This window comes from Cyprinus carpio, chromosome B20 (genome assembly GCF_018340385.1).
Source record: "Cyprinus carpio isolate SPL01 chromosome B20, ASM1834038v1, whole genome shotgun sequence".
Taxonomy (NCBI): domain Eukaryota; kingdom Metazoa; phylum Chordata; class Actinopteri; order Cypriniformes; family Cyprinidae; genus Cyprinus; species Cyprinus carpio.
In genome coordinates, this window is record NC_056616.1 from 1,655,985 (window position 1) to 1,670,778 (window position 14,794).

A 14,794-nucleotide genomic window follows, 5' to 3' on the forward strand; every position below is an offset into this window, starting at 1 on the left:
AACTCAAAATCTCACTCGCGCTCCTCGGGTGAGACGGGCCATAAAGCACAGTGAGTACTTTCACCTCCACTGAATGGAGACCATACGAAAAAGACAACATTATCCACCTCATTTTTACAGCAAGAGTGGATGCAGCCATTTGTAACCTCGCAGTGCAAGGCTTTCAGTGTCATCCAGTTATTTTAGCAGTACAAAAACTGTCAGTTATGCTGCTTGATATTGCAAACTGCTATCTGTTATCGTTTTATTTTAGTTTATTATTGTAGCATGAACACACTGGTTTGCAATGCAAATAGTTTTCCCTTTTACTGCACTGTGTTATTCTTCTAGTTATCTAGCAGCTATTGAAGTGGAAGTCTTGTATATTTCAAAGAAAATATATTAACTCAAGTATTGACCAGTTTATTTATTATTAACCAGTGATAAAAACTATATGGCAAGAAGTGACCATAAGAAGCATGAGATCACTGTTCTGTGAAGCAGAAGACTTTCTTATAATGCACAGATTTAAGTAAAGCATTGGTGACATCTCACCTTATTAAAAACAAACATAATTCTTCACAGTCGCAGTTTGGCTGCATTTTTAAAAAACGATGCTTGAATGAATGAAGTGCTAAAAAGCATTTGAAATACCATCACTTTGATTTTTGCTCATATGTACATTATTGGACTGCATCTGTTATACAAATAAATGAATTGAATGCACTGCAGCGTCCCACATCATTACACACATATCATGAACTGCGAGTGTATATAAATATTTCAAGGTGCAGAGCTTCACAGCTGCACTCATTTTCCCACTGGACTTTTTCTCACCTCTCACAGCAGCAAGAACGTGTTTGTCCTTCAGTACAGTTCTTAAACACGCTTTATTAAAGTTCACAGTGACCGCAGAGCATCTGTTTCTCGAGTCACTGTGCTTGTTTTTCATTACAGTGAATTTCATGTCCATGTAGCCTGAGATCATGCTGTTGAGATGTTGAGAAGAGCTGCTGCTTGGAGCACTTTCATCCATTCAGGCATCCTTTCATCTTCCTTCATCCATCCCACGCTTTCACCGGCATCCGTGTGACGCTGGACCAGTCAGTGTCAGGGCTCTCCCACAACTCACAAAAAGTGTCTCGCTGTCACATCAGTAGTTTTATGCCAAAAAAACTTAGGCATTGGGGAGGATTAGGGATGTAGAATATGCTCATGCAGAATATGTGCTTTTTTAAATACTAATAAACAGCCAATATGTTAATAATAGGCATGCTAATAAGCAACTAGTTAATAGTGAGAATTGGTCCATATACTAAAGTGTAACCCAAACATACTATACCATAATGTAAAATATTATTACAATGCAAAATAACAGTTTCTGTGTGAATATCTGTTAAAATTTAATTTATTGCTGCAATCAAAGCAGAATTTTCAAAATCATTACTCTGCATCAGAAACATTTCTGAAGGTCACCATTTATTTGAAATAAATCTTTTGTAGCATAAAATAATGTCTACTTTGATCAACTTAAATCATCACTGCTGACTAAAAGTAAAAAAAATAAGTAATCTTACTGACCCCAGACTTTTGAATGGTAGTGCACCGGCGGCGCCAGGGGGGGTCTTGGGGGGTCTCAAGACCCTGCCAAAAAACGCCTTGACCCCCCATTTGACCCCCCCACCCCACCCTCTTCCTGATTAAAAAAAAATATATATATATATCCGGGATAAAGATTTAAAAATGTTTCTCTTCTAACTACGCAGAACAATAATAATTAATAATTCATTAGACATTTATTCGTACACTGAACCGAGAACCGTTTCTGTCGGGCGCGTACGGTTCGAGAACCGAGGAGCTGATGATACTGTGCATGCGTGATTCAGTGTATCTTGCAAAACAATTCATTAAGTCATAAATACTACAGCATTACTAAATGTCAAAGGAGTGCTAGCTGGACTGTGCTAGTTAGCAAAACATCCTCACGTAGTTAACCTTAAAGTTAGGAGAGATTCCACAGTGGGATGGTTAACATCACTCTGGAACTTTGGCAAAATGGCTATCCTTTAAAATATATACAAACACAATAAATACAAATGTTTATTATACATGGCACATTAAAACAATGGCAAACCTAAAGATAGTTTAGCGATAGGAAGTAAGAACATAGGTTCGTAAGATGGCTAATCATTCAGTCCTGTTAATCATCATTATGAGCCTATATAAGTAGCAGTCGTTGCGTCGTTCCAGTGACAATTTTTCCAGCACCCCTCCACCTCCCCATCTCCACCTTTAGTTCTGTTATTCATCTTCTATGTAGAATCACATTTGGGGGATAGAATTCGGAGTTCAACCAGAGCCTCGGGCTTGAACCTCTGTTGAGGAAAGCAAGGCATGTTTTTTACCATTTACCTTCGGGTCTGGATGGACAGGTGAACTCATGAAATTGAAAGAAAGTGTGATCATTCAGATATATGGGCACTAAAACACTCAAGCAAAGAGAACATATGAGTCACAAATGTGTTTGAAGAGTTGCGGTTTCATAATTGTTTAGGACGTCACAAAGATATGACTTGACACTAACAACATGAAACCAGTGTCTGAAGCATCACTTACATCAGCGTTAAAGGCGGTGTGTGTGTGTCTGTATAAATCTGTCAGGACAGAAATGCCTGTGACCTTGAGCTTTGCTGCAAACACGTTACATGATGTTAATTACTGGAGAGCTTGAGGCATCTACTGCCTCGCCGAGTGATGTATAAAACATGCATTACTTTTACAGCGTGCATACTATGCAGATTTTCGTATTTATGGAATGCCTGTGTATCCCTGGGTGGAATGTGATATCCCACAATGCAATGGGCTCTACTCAACCTTTCATTTTCATATATAACATGAAAGCAGTATCAGATGACTAATCTCTTTGACTGTCCCCCACAAATTTGTAATAATGCAAAAATACTGTCAAAAACTGTATTTGAGTCCAAATAATGCCAATGAATGGTGATGTTCTCTTAAAGACAGGACATTTTAAAAAAAAATCTCCTTTTATTTTAGAAAAAGACTAGAGTGAGTAAATAATGATTTTATTTAAATTTTTGGGTGAACCATCAATCACTGTTTTAACATACTAAATCATTGAAGAGCAAACGAGTCAGCAGTTGACTAGTCTCGTGTAGCCAGACCTTCAGACTTACGGCTGGAGGTCTGGAATTCATGGCAGCTTTCTTTGGCCAAGGCCCACCCATGTGACCGACATGTCAATCAACCAACCACAGTTTGTTTTGTTCATCATCACGTTTCGGGGCATGGAAATGTCACCACAATAACAGACCACTGAGTAAAGTTCTTGGACGTATTTGAAATGTCGACGAAACATGACGCTTTCTTCTTTTGAGAGGGTGTTTGGTGTTTTCTGGTCGACTAGTAGTCGTTCATTTGAAGCATTGGTCGACTAATTGCACGTTTATTAATAAATACAATATTATACAATATTGTACAATATTTTTAATGTCTGTAAGGCAAAGATATACATGGAGTTTCGCACTCAAGTTCACAGAGATAGACGGCAGAAAGGGCATCCTGTTTGCTTTCATTATTTTACAAAAGCGCATTTTGTTGTTATTGTGAGCACACACAAATAAACGTAGCGTCTTTACAGATTCGAAAGATTTATTACTCTTATCTGTACGACCAAAAATTACAGAGCATTTTAAGAGCAAGTGAGCGCACCAGCGCCTCCATCTGTCATGCAGTGAGCGAGCTGCTGTTCAGCTTCCACTCCCCGCGCACACACTAAAACAGTGCACATTTCTCTGGGTTAACATTAGATTGATAGATGTAAAGTTGCTAATACTGTTCAGATGATAAGCCATATTTGAGGTCGATGAATGATAGGTGAGCGTTTGGACATCCTGCCTGATTTAACTAGCCTGTATTACCACATACACCAGCCATTAACGATCTGTCAGTCACGGACTGCGTGAGTTCGCCTGATTGTTTTTTTCTTTCTTTCCTGCAACTAAGGGACTAATAAAATTTTGGTTGATATGCCTTTTCTGGTGGACTAATGGTTAATCGACTATTAGGGGCAGCCCTAGTGTCACGGCGTATTTGTTTACAGGTGGAACATTAAAGAACGTGACATGCATGTCTACCGGAAATTCAGTATAATTCAACCAATCTGATGACGACTTTGAAACTCCTGAAGTGTTTCCAATTTTGTGCCCCATATGCATCAGATGTATAGCCAACGGTCCGTGGGCGTGCTGTCTAGACTGAGACTAGCAGTTGACCAGCATTCTGTTTAATATTTGTCAAAGCTTGTATTAAATTTAAATTGTTCCCAATTATATTTCTGAAAATAATAATAATAAAAGTTAAAAATAAAAGTTAAGTTAAATGTCACCCTGCAAACTCATCTTTGAGATGCTTGCCTGCGAGTAGGTTCACCTTTTTCTTGTCTGCGGGCGTGTGAAATCACTGACTGCAGATATTTGTTTTTCAGTTGTTGTTGTGGTGTGGGAGTTTGCTGTAAGTCTTTGAAAGTTGCAACCTCAGGCTGCTGAACATCTATTTACACTCACACATGTGAATGGAATAGACACACACCGACATGATTTTGGTATTTCTTGTTCAATAGAAATGTTTTGAGATCCAAATTTGTTGAACCACTTTATTTGTTAGTAGTTTTTTTGTATTCCCAAATTATTTTGTGAAATCTAATTAGAATTGCTTCTGAAAATTTGTTTTGATGATTTGATGAGAAAAAAGGTTTTCCATTATCACTGACAGATTCTGAAAGTAGCATTTTGTATCAGATTTGGTTGAAGTTTTTCGTTTTTCAAAGATGTGTCACATGACTTAAAGGGATACCCCACCACAAAATGAAAATTTTGTCATTAATCACTTACCCCCATGTCGTTCCAAACCTGTGAAAGCTTCATCTTCCGAACACAATTTAAGATATTTTGGATGAAAACTTGGAGGGTTGTGACTGTTCCATTGACAGTGTCAAGGTCCATAAAAGGTATAAAAGTTGTTGTCAGAATACTCCATCTGCCATCAGACGTGCAATCTGGGTTATATATATCCCGTCGCTTCATATAACCCAGATACCTTTTATGGACCTTGACACTGTTATTTACTTGGCAGTCTATGGGACAGTCTCAAGCCTCCACGTTTTCATCCAAAATATCTTAAATTGTGTTCCGAAGACAAACAGAGCTTTTATGGGTTTGGAACGACATGAGGGTAAGTTATTAATGACAAAATTTTCATTTTGGGGTGGAGTATCCCTTTAAGGTCAGGTTTAGCCAGAAGGGGTTCTTCACATAATCCAATGCTGATGATGCTTTTTTTTTTTTTATCAAATCTGTTGTTATTTGCTATTATTGCTGTCACTTTTATTAACCAGTATCAAATGACTTACAATTCATTATTGTCAAGATTTCAGAAAGGCTGTATAACCTACAACAGCAACCTAAACCAGTGTCTAAATAGATATTTGGCTGTTGGGGAACAATAATGCTAACACTATTTCAGTGTCATTGCATGTACTTACTATAGTACTGAATGAGAAAATTGTGCAGAAATTTAAAGCAACTACTAACCTTAATCCAAACCCTAACCCTACAGTACATGTTGTTAATTAATATTACACATTTTCCCCTTTGAATAACATCAATGCATAAGAACAGAGACATTTATTAACAGGATCAGTTTTATGAATGTGCTGCATTATTCAGCATCACTCAAATGCTATATGAAGCATGTCTTCTTCAGTCCTCCGTTCTCATCTCTCTGTATGTCTCTCAATCAACTCTATGAGCGTTCTGAGGCATCATAAACCCATAAGAAGAGCAATATGGGATGCAATCAAGGTCTAATCACTTCAACATGCAGATGAGCTCAGCGCATCCTCATAGTGTCACATTTCAGGCACTTTAGCCTTCATTTGTCTTACGAGGAAACAATTCCAGATGAGAGGAGGACATGAATGTCAGGTGTGACTCACTCCTCAGGAGACAGCGTTAATGTCATCTCTTCTCAGACGTATGGATCTGCTCTTTGCACACCAGGTTTCAATATTGTAAACACCAGATGAGATATGTGACAGCAATAAAGAACACCATTAACTTCAGCTGTTACACTTCAATTACGAGTGACAACTGCCGAAATCTTAACGCATCCTTATAAATGACAAAAACAACGATTTAGGCCTATCCCAAAATCAAATTTAGACAAAGTTCTTCAGCTAAAATGATCATGTATTGCATGTGAAGGCATGTGTGAAATAGCTGGCAATCTTTATTTTGGAATTATTGCTTTAATTTTGTTTCCCCAAAAAAACAAGGAGCCAAAAGAACCAGGAAAACTTAAATACACATGACATTTTTTTAGAAACAGAACCTGAGAAAAAAGGGTTGGGGTAGCATTTTCAAATCAGCATAATGACATACAAAACACTCTAACCTAACAAACACCATCATATGACGCACACCGCCTGTCAGTATTTAGATGAGTCCAGATCTGGTGAAATTCCACGGGACTTGTTTCAGTGTTTCATGGTTACAGTAGGTCTAAATCTAGACAGTCTAGCACACTTTACTGTTCTGTTTAGTAAAAAAAGTAATTGAAAAACAAACAGAGAGGTGAAGCGAACGTAACAAATACAAAACTTAAAAAAAAAGAAAACAATGCAATTCATTTTTATTTTTATTCTTTTAAATAAAAATCCATGTTCAAACAAGCTCTCATAGCAGTGTCTTTAAATAGATCATCAACAACTTCAAGAACAAAAGCCAAAGTGAGGCCAAAAAGCAAAATGTTCTCCAGAAGTCTCTTCTCTTTGCAGTGTGTACCGGCAGAGCTGCTGAACATTTTGGGAATAAAAAAAAAAAATTCTAACCGCTTGCATTCTGCTCTGGGAAGCACACTGTGCTACTGCGGGATGGTGTGGTTCGCTCTCTTTGGCGGAGGCGGTGCCATGAGATCAGCGTCGGCTGGGTGTTTGCGGGACTGCGCCTGGGCGCACCGGTCCAAAAACTCAAAGAGAATTTCCTTTGTGACGGGATGCTGGATACTGTTGCACACAGCTGTCAGGACGACACGAGACAAAGTGAGAACAACTAACAGATGCTGGACTTTCAGCAGGGTTGGGCTGCAAGCTCAGAATATCATAACAGGTGAAGTTAGCCAGCTATTTGAATAATAACATTCGGATTAATGGTGCAAACATTTTAAAGCAGGGGTGGGCAAATCTGGCTGCTTACAGTACATTTACACAACAACGGCTGTTTTTTTTTTTTGCATACAGATAACAATGTTTCAAAATGATTCCCATCGACATGGACCTTCGAAAATGACTAAAATGCTGTCAGCCCCTGGCGATGTCAATTTGTTAAGAAACATTACGCATTTATGCATTCCTACAGACTGAAAATGTAATATGCATAAAAATGATGTCACCATTTACACAAATTTGTGCATTTTTTTTGTAGTTTAGATAATTTCATTTTCAAAAACTTAAAATAAATATATAAATATATATATATACATACAAACTACATGCTATACTAGCTACATGCAGACTGCATGCCATATATATATATTAATACAGTTATACAAACTACATGCTATATATATATGATTTTAACTTGAACCTAATTGTTGAGAGCAGCTCAACATACAGTAAGTGTGATGTCCATTTGTTAAGAAACGTTACGCATTTATGCATTCCTACAGACTGAAAATGTAATATGCATAAAAATGATGTCACCATTTACACAAATTTACACACCTGAATAAGCTATTCAAAGTCTACTATAAAGTTCCAGGCAGGTGAGTTTGATCAGGGTTGGATCTCAAAGGCCTGAGCTGCCCAGCCCTGTTTTTTAGCATTAGGAGTTTGGTTTTCATCTAGACAACTAAACAGAATCTAATACCGACCCAGGCTTTAGTATAGCACATGCATCCTTACCCATGGCTGTCTCATATGAGTTGGGGAAGCTCTTGTCCGTCCTCTGTCGCATGAACACCCAGGTGTTATTGACGAACGTGCACTCAATTATTTTATTATCATACTGCTTCAGGTCCTTTGTTATCTGGAGTGCAAAAGAATAATAGGGTATTAAGCACTAGCGTGAATTTAAAGAAAGAAATTACAGCGGCATCATTCAAACCAAACAGCATTCTTATAAACATGTACAAACCACTTTGATGAATAGGTTTGTTTGGGATTTTTTTCATGTCTTTTTATTTATAATGAAAGTAGTCAGATGAAGAAAAAAGATCAATATATCAGCAAAGCTGGTCTGAAAACCACCAGTTAACACGGGTATCCAATCCTGTCCTGCAGAGTTTAGCTTCAACCCCAATTCAACACACCTGAACCAGCTCATCAAGTTCTTCAGGGCTACTAGATTCTTTCAGGCAGGTGTGTTGGGTTATGTTTGAGCTAAACTCTGCGGGATGTTGGTCCTCAATGTGCAGATGAGTTCATTCCTTCTTGTATCTGTTACAAAATCTTCTGACAGTTTGACAACCTGGGTTTCAACCATTTTTGCAAATTTCGTGTTAATGTTCTGTAAAATAATTTCATAATTTTTCAGCAGTTTTCATCATCAAATTGTATTATGTCTTGGCACGTTTTTCACCAGATGCCTTTCCCGCCGCAACCCAGCCCTGAGAGTGCACTAACTCCCAGTGCTGGGACACACTCACTCACTACGGCCAGTTTGCTTAGTCCAATTCTCCTATACTGCAACGTGGGGGAAAACGGAGCACCCGGAGGAAACCCACACAGACATGGGATGAACATGCAAACTCTACACAGAAAGGCATCCTGGGCTTATTTACATAGTTTGTTTTTATATGTCCCCAGTGTCAGGACATGAAACAGACGGGATACGAACCAAAACCTCTCCGTTAAATGTGCCTGGAGCTTGTGTGCGAACCACTAGTCTGTGGTTCAGACAAATTATTGCTACTTTTTGTAGGTTGTAAAGTAACTGCCAGTGCGTAATGTGTAATTACAGCCACAACACAGATGTCTCAATACATGACAGTTTCACAAAGGCCTTAAGAAAACAGGAGTGTGTTTGGCCCAAGTAAGCGAGAGAAAGAAATCTCTCAAAGATAAAGAGACTGGATCCTCGCTAAACCATGGCAGGTTGGTGTGTGGGGGAGGAAGTGAGCTGGCAGTAAAGCCGCCCCCTTCTGGGCCTATTGGCATGATGGGATGAGTAAATACCCTCACCATCCAACAGTGAAGGGCATCTGTGAGCACAGAGGGGAAGCTGAACATTTCAGGACTGACATACACGACAATATTCCAAAGATTAATTAACCTTTGGTGGTATGGTACCTTTCCTCGCAAAAATACAACCAGACCGTCTATATACACACAGCGTGGCTGTAGCTGAGAGAACGCCGACCACTTTACAGAACACAACCAAATATAATAGAGGCGGCAGGCCAAAGATTCTGCGCACACGCTTTTCACACTCCACACAACCACATACGCACGATCGTGGCAGAGATCCAGGGATGTTGTTCGGCTTTCGTCTGGCACGGTACATGATGCTCCTGTTAGTTTTGGATCGGACCATCGTGACACTCCGGTCACCCTCTTGAAGTCCTGGCAGCCATTTACAAACACCACACGGTGCCTAAAGCAGCCAAATCCACTCCATTACAGCCAAAGCCTGCCAAACACCTTCTTAGATTGTGATGATAATATGGCAGTCAACGATAAAAAAGTAAATCAATTTAATGAAAGTAACAGTCAGGGGCATAGCAGCCCCTCCAAAAACATTCTGCCGAATAATCATTGCATTTTAAGAAAACACTGCAAACAGACACAAAATGGTAAGCGACAACCCTACTATGGCTGCTTCCTATTCACCAACATCTGCCTTTCAGCAAATCAGGTATGACTATCATGAGATTATTATTCATGGCGTCAAGCACCAACCAAAAATTGCAACGAGAACGTTGAAAGATAATCTCTCTATATAACAGGTCGATTAGTGATGTTGACTATTTTTGCATTCTGACCCACTCAGATGAAAGCGCTCTGTCTTGGTGAAATGGAATGATTTGGGAAGCTCTACTGTACATCAGACTTGCCTTGGACTCCTGAACAAAAGTCTCTATATAACAAGTAGAAATGGCTATGTTCTTGAAATTCTGTTCCAAAACTTGGATCTTGGATAGTCTTTTGTGCATTTTTTCCCTGTGTGATTCAGTGCTGGGGCCAGAAATCCCCAAGAGGCTGGACCTTGGTGAAACAGAGTGGACCTCTATTCTGTGCCCCCTCTCAAATTTCATTATTGACTTCATTTGCTTGCATTATACAGCACTATGTATAGCTGGACAATTACCTGTATGACAACAGCACAAATAAGTTGTGAATTCACTTTAATATGTAATAGTGCAGTACTACACTTATTCGTGGCATGAATAAGTCATTTGCTGTTAACTGTGTTATTACCACTGGTGCTGCAATTACTGCCCCTTTCAGTACTGTTAAACAAAACAATCTCCACACACAATTATTATTTTTTTTTCAAGAATCAGAGTATGTTTTGACCAGTGCATGTTTTTGATAAGGCATGTGACCAAACATTGGGCTGTTTGTTGAAAACCAATGTTTTTGGAGCTCAAAAAGGGTTCTTTTAAGAACCTTTTAAGCAGCTTTATTTTAAAGAGTGCATGTACATTATTTGAGCTATGACTATTTAGCAATTGTGTTTAATTTCCAGCCATTAGTACATTCCTGCATCTTGATTGATTGAGTGGAGCAGTGTCTCGTCACTAATACAGTCCACCGCAGCACTTCAGCACAATGACAACTGCTTTCCTCGGCTATAAGAACTCCATGTCTATCTGTGGAAATTGCACCACATATTTATTTGTTAAATAAACAGAATAATTTAATAAACATAGCCAACAGCATATCATATGTGGTTTCGAGTGAAAGAAAACAATTACCAGTTACCATAGTTACCCATTAATTTACTACTGAGTGTGTGTTTCAGAAAACTAGCCTTAATGTTGTTTAGTGGGTTTCTTGCCAACTAAAAAATAAAAAACTATTTCCAAAAGAGAAGTCAGACTTGGATTCATGACAAAATAGATTTGTGAACACAGACAGCAACTCCAAAAGGCATGTCAGCCTTCCAAAATAGTGCTCTTCATGTGAAGCGTTCGAGAGACGTAACGCACAATTGATTCTAATGGAGTCTGCATTGATAATTCTATATTAGAAAAATGCTAAATTTGGGTAAAATAATCCACAACATTTCTGCACTGATGTATTTATAATCAGTGTTTCTCTCACTCCATCTATATTTTTGTTAATTTATTTATTATTTTATTCAGGGACAATATCCATTAATAATACAGAATCAGTGTAAAATGTGCTGGATTTAACTGGGATAATTAAACAAGGTAATCTGTAGTTAATATATTAATGCAAAATTATTACACTACAATCTAAAATAAATATTCATAATTTTGATTTGACAAATCAAATGTTTTCATTTCTAGAGAAACCACAACGATTGTTTTTTGTTGAGCTCTGTCAGGATCGATATCAGTTATAGTCTAGTTTCGTCTTGAGGCAAATTCTAACTGACTAAACCATACTTCTTCTCAAAGGTTTGTTACAATCGCCCCTTGTAGCAGCTCTTGTGTACCTCCTTGTTATTTGATTTATGAATATGGGGGGAACAAATCTCTTAAGAATCTTAAAAACAACACTAAATCATCTGTTCCCAGAGCAAAAAAAGAAAACTTGATGGAAACTATTTGGCTTTGTGTCTTACACCTTAATAGCTGATTTCAACAGGCTTAGGAATAGATTTAATGAACTACTTAAATGAGATGATTTTATGAAATTCATTAATTCAATCTTTTTTTTTTTTTTTTTTACTTTTCAGTGTGAGCAGCCCTCAGTGGGTTGAATAATTTAGGCATAACACAGACTCACACTGAAAAACTTTTTAACACTATATCCACATAACAACATTCTACTAACATAAAAAAACTAAGCAACTATCAAACTACATGTCAGCTAGCAGTCATTATAGCATTAGTATGCTTAATATCTTCCAACGCTTTACTTTGATGGGTCCACAACATACAACATACTGACTATGAGAAACATTGCAAGTATATCTCAACTTATTCTACTAACACTAAACTTAACCTAACAGTCTACTCTGAGAGTCTGTAGACATGTAGTTTCAAATTAATGAGAATTAGATGACATGTAGTTGCAAAGTTACTTATGATAATCACAAATAAAAATAAAAATAAACCGAAAACTATCACATCAACATGTTCTCAACAAATCAAAAAACAACACAACAACATGCTATCCAACCAGCCTGTCCAATCCGATCTCATGGCAATTCGTTCATATTTTACGAGGTGGCTCATTCGTATGAATTCGTACGACCATACTTGTACAAATTCATACAATTTTTGCCAAATTGTACATTCGAATGAATTCGTACAAATGACCTACCCCTAACCCCGCCCCTAAACCTACCCGTCACTGGGGTCTAGACAAATCGTACAAAATCATACGAGTGAGATCGAACAAATTCGTACATATTATCCACCTCATAAAATACATATGAATTGGTCGTGAGACAGCACTGGCCTGTCAGTGTAATGTATGCAGACATGATAACTCATCTGCACGTTCAATTGCACTATTGTAGGCCGAGCGAGAATGGAGGCATTATTATTGTAATATTATGCACTTAGTACTGTAATGTTTTCTCACCATTCAATGAGACATGAGGAAATCTGACAGCGTTGAGGCCGTCTCCCATCGTGTCTCTTGGTTCATGTGTTTTGGAGGAGGCGTGGCTTTGGAGAATGATTTGCAGGGAGGGTGGGATCTCATGCTTTCAAATCTAGGTTGCTATTACTATCCACTCCGAAATCAACTACTCTACATTTAAGTGTTCCCAGTGTATAATAGCGTCCACACCACAGGACGAGAACATTCTGTGTATTATAAGTGCGCATTGCTGTTATGTGACTTGACGCTTTAAATTCTTGACTAGAATGGATTCTCATTAGCTGGCAATGTTTTTACAGTTCATCAGTTGGGAAAAAAATAATAATAATTTGAAAGTGATTCCAATGATATTATTCCTCTGTGCTCTTTTTGTTATAGTTGTAGTGTAGACTCAGTTTTTCTTTATCATTATAGTTATCATCCTTGGTGCCAAGGGGCCTTTACAGCTGTTTGTGTCCAAATAGTCATACAACATGTTCCATCTTATAATATGTTTTATTGTTGTGGCCCATTTTTCGGAACAGCCTCCATTCCTCAAACTGTTGTCAAGGCAGGTCAATCGCTGGGTCTCAGAACGAAGAAGCTCTTGTGTGACACAGCGTTCACCTGTCTGGCTCAATTAATTAAAAGCACATCATGTAAAGAGCGCTTGACAATGACAGGACTATCTTTAGCGGCGTCTGTATTTGCAGTGAATCAGACAGAGGGAACGCTGACAGAAGGAATCATCAGAGATGTGAACCAGTGTTTCTCTCACCTTCATTTGTGCAAAGGGCATGTCATAGCTCCCCACGTACAGGAGACCCACCGTCTGCGGGATCAGTCTGGAGAAAGAGCAAAAATAAAGATCTAAATTAAATTTCACATCCGGACAAGCAAGCATTGTGCTATTCCCCAAGACAGTGGAAGTCAGGGAAATAATAGCAGATCTGCTATGGAGGATGTCCTCCGATCCTGCCGTGTAATTATTCTGGGCTTCATAATAAATGCCTGTAAGACTTTCACAGTCAGGGTGAGGTTCCTAAATACAAAGACACCAAGGGGCTTGAGGCGTAGACTTGAAGGGGAATGTTCGGAAGGGAAGGTTCTTAAAGACGAGGATCAAGGATTTTAAAATCAATATTAAAATTAATTTTGAATGAGATGCTGGTAAATGAAGCACTGGCCTGTCTGGCTAAACACAGCACATAAATACATATGCTATATACACAATATGGTTATATTTTAAAATAAGTATCTTAGGCACTGTGCATTTATTTGAGAAAGTACATTAAAAAATGAAATATTGAGAAATATTATTACACGTTAAAATAACTGTTTTCTATTGAATATGTTGTAAAATGTAATTTATTTCTGTGATCAAAGCTGAATTTTCAGCATCATTACTCCAGTCTTCAGTGTCACATGATCTTCAGAAATAATTCTAATGTGATGATTTTACTTTTACACAAAGACTGGTAGGTCTATTAGTAATATGATACGTTTAAGTCATTAACAATTAACCAATTTTTCTTTTTGTATCTTAATTTTTAAGGCCTTATTTGGTTAATTTCCAGAGATATCAGGATCTAAATATTGAAATTGAAAACCTTCACTTTCAATCAACATAAATTTAATTTCTTAACAAAATAAATAAATTAATACCCACACATAACTAACTTGGACTGGAAGATAAATTGTTTGATGTGGCATGTAATATCTTTGAATTATCTTTATCTGGGGGCTTTTCTCAGCAATTACTGCTTTACCAAAATATTAGTTAACCCTTCGTTGTGCAATAAATTCAGTTAAAACTTTAATTCTACTTTTAACGGATCAAAAGCCATAATAAAAATCAACCTGATTTGACATACGCAATGATCACATCACACTTGAAATCCAGTCATATTAATCTCGACTGAAAAAGAAATAATCAGTGATCACTGCAAATGCTTCCTAACAAACAGACAGTAGGACACTGTAGCCCTCTCCTCTCTATAATGGTCCCAGCTGTGC

The 14,794-nt window shown here is 37.9% G+C and overlaps 1 protein-coding gene across 1 annotated transcript in view; it reads right to left on the reverse strand.

Annotated features, from left to right (window-relative positions):
• Positions 1-6,270: 6,270 nt before the first annotated feature.
• LOC109100366 (mRNA-capping enzyme) overlaps positions 6,271-14,794 on the reverse strand; it is a 100,378-nt gene continuing 91,854 nt past the window's right edge. The window contains exons 14-16 of the mRNA XM_042747406.1: positions 13,557-13,623; positions 7,961-8,084; positions 6,271-7,076 (exon numbers count right to left, since the gene is read on the reverse strand). Coding sequence (XP_042603340.1) covers positions 6,922-7,076; positions 7,961-8,084; positions 13,557-13,623 — 346 coding nt within the window. The 3' untranslated portion in view covers positions 6,271-6,921. The remainder of the gene's footprint in view (positions 7,077-7,960; positions 8,085-13,556; positions 13,624-14,794) is intronic.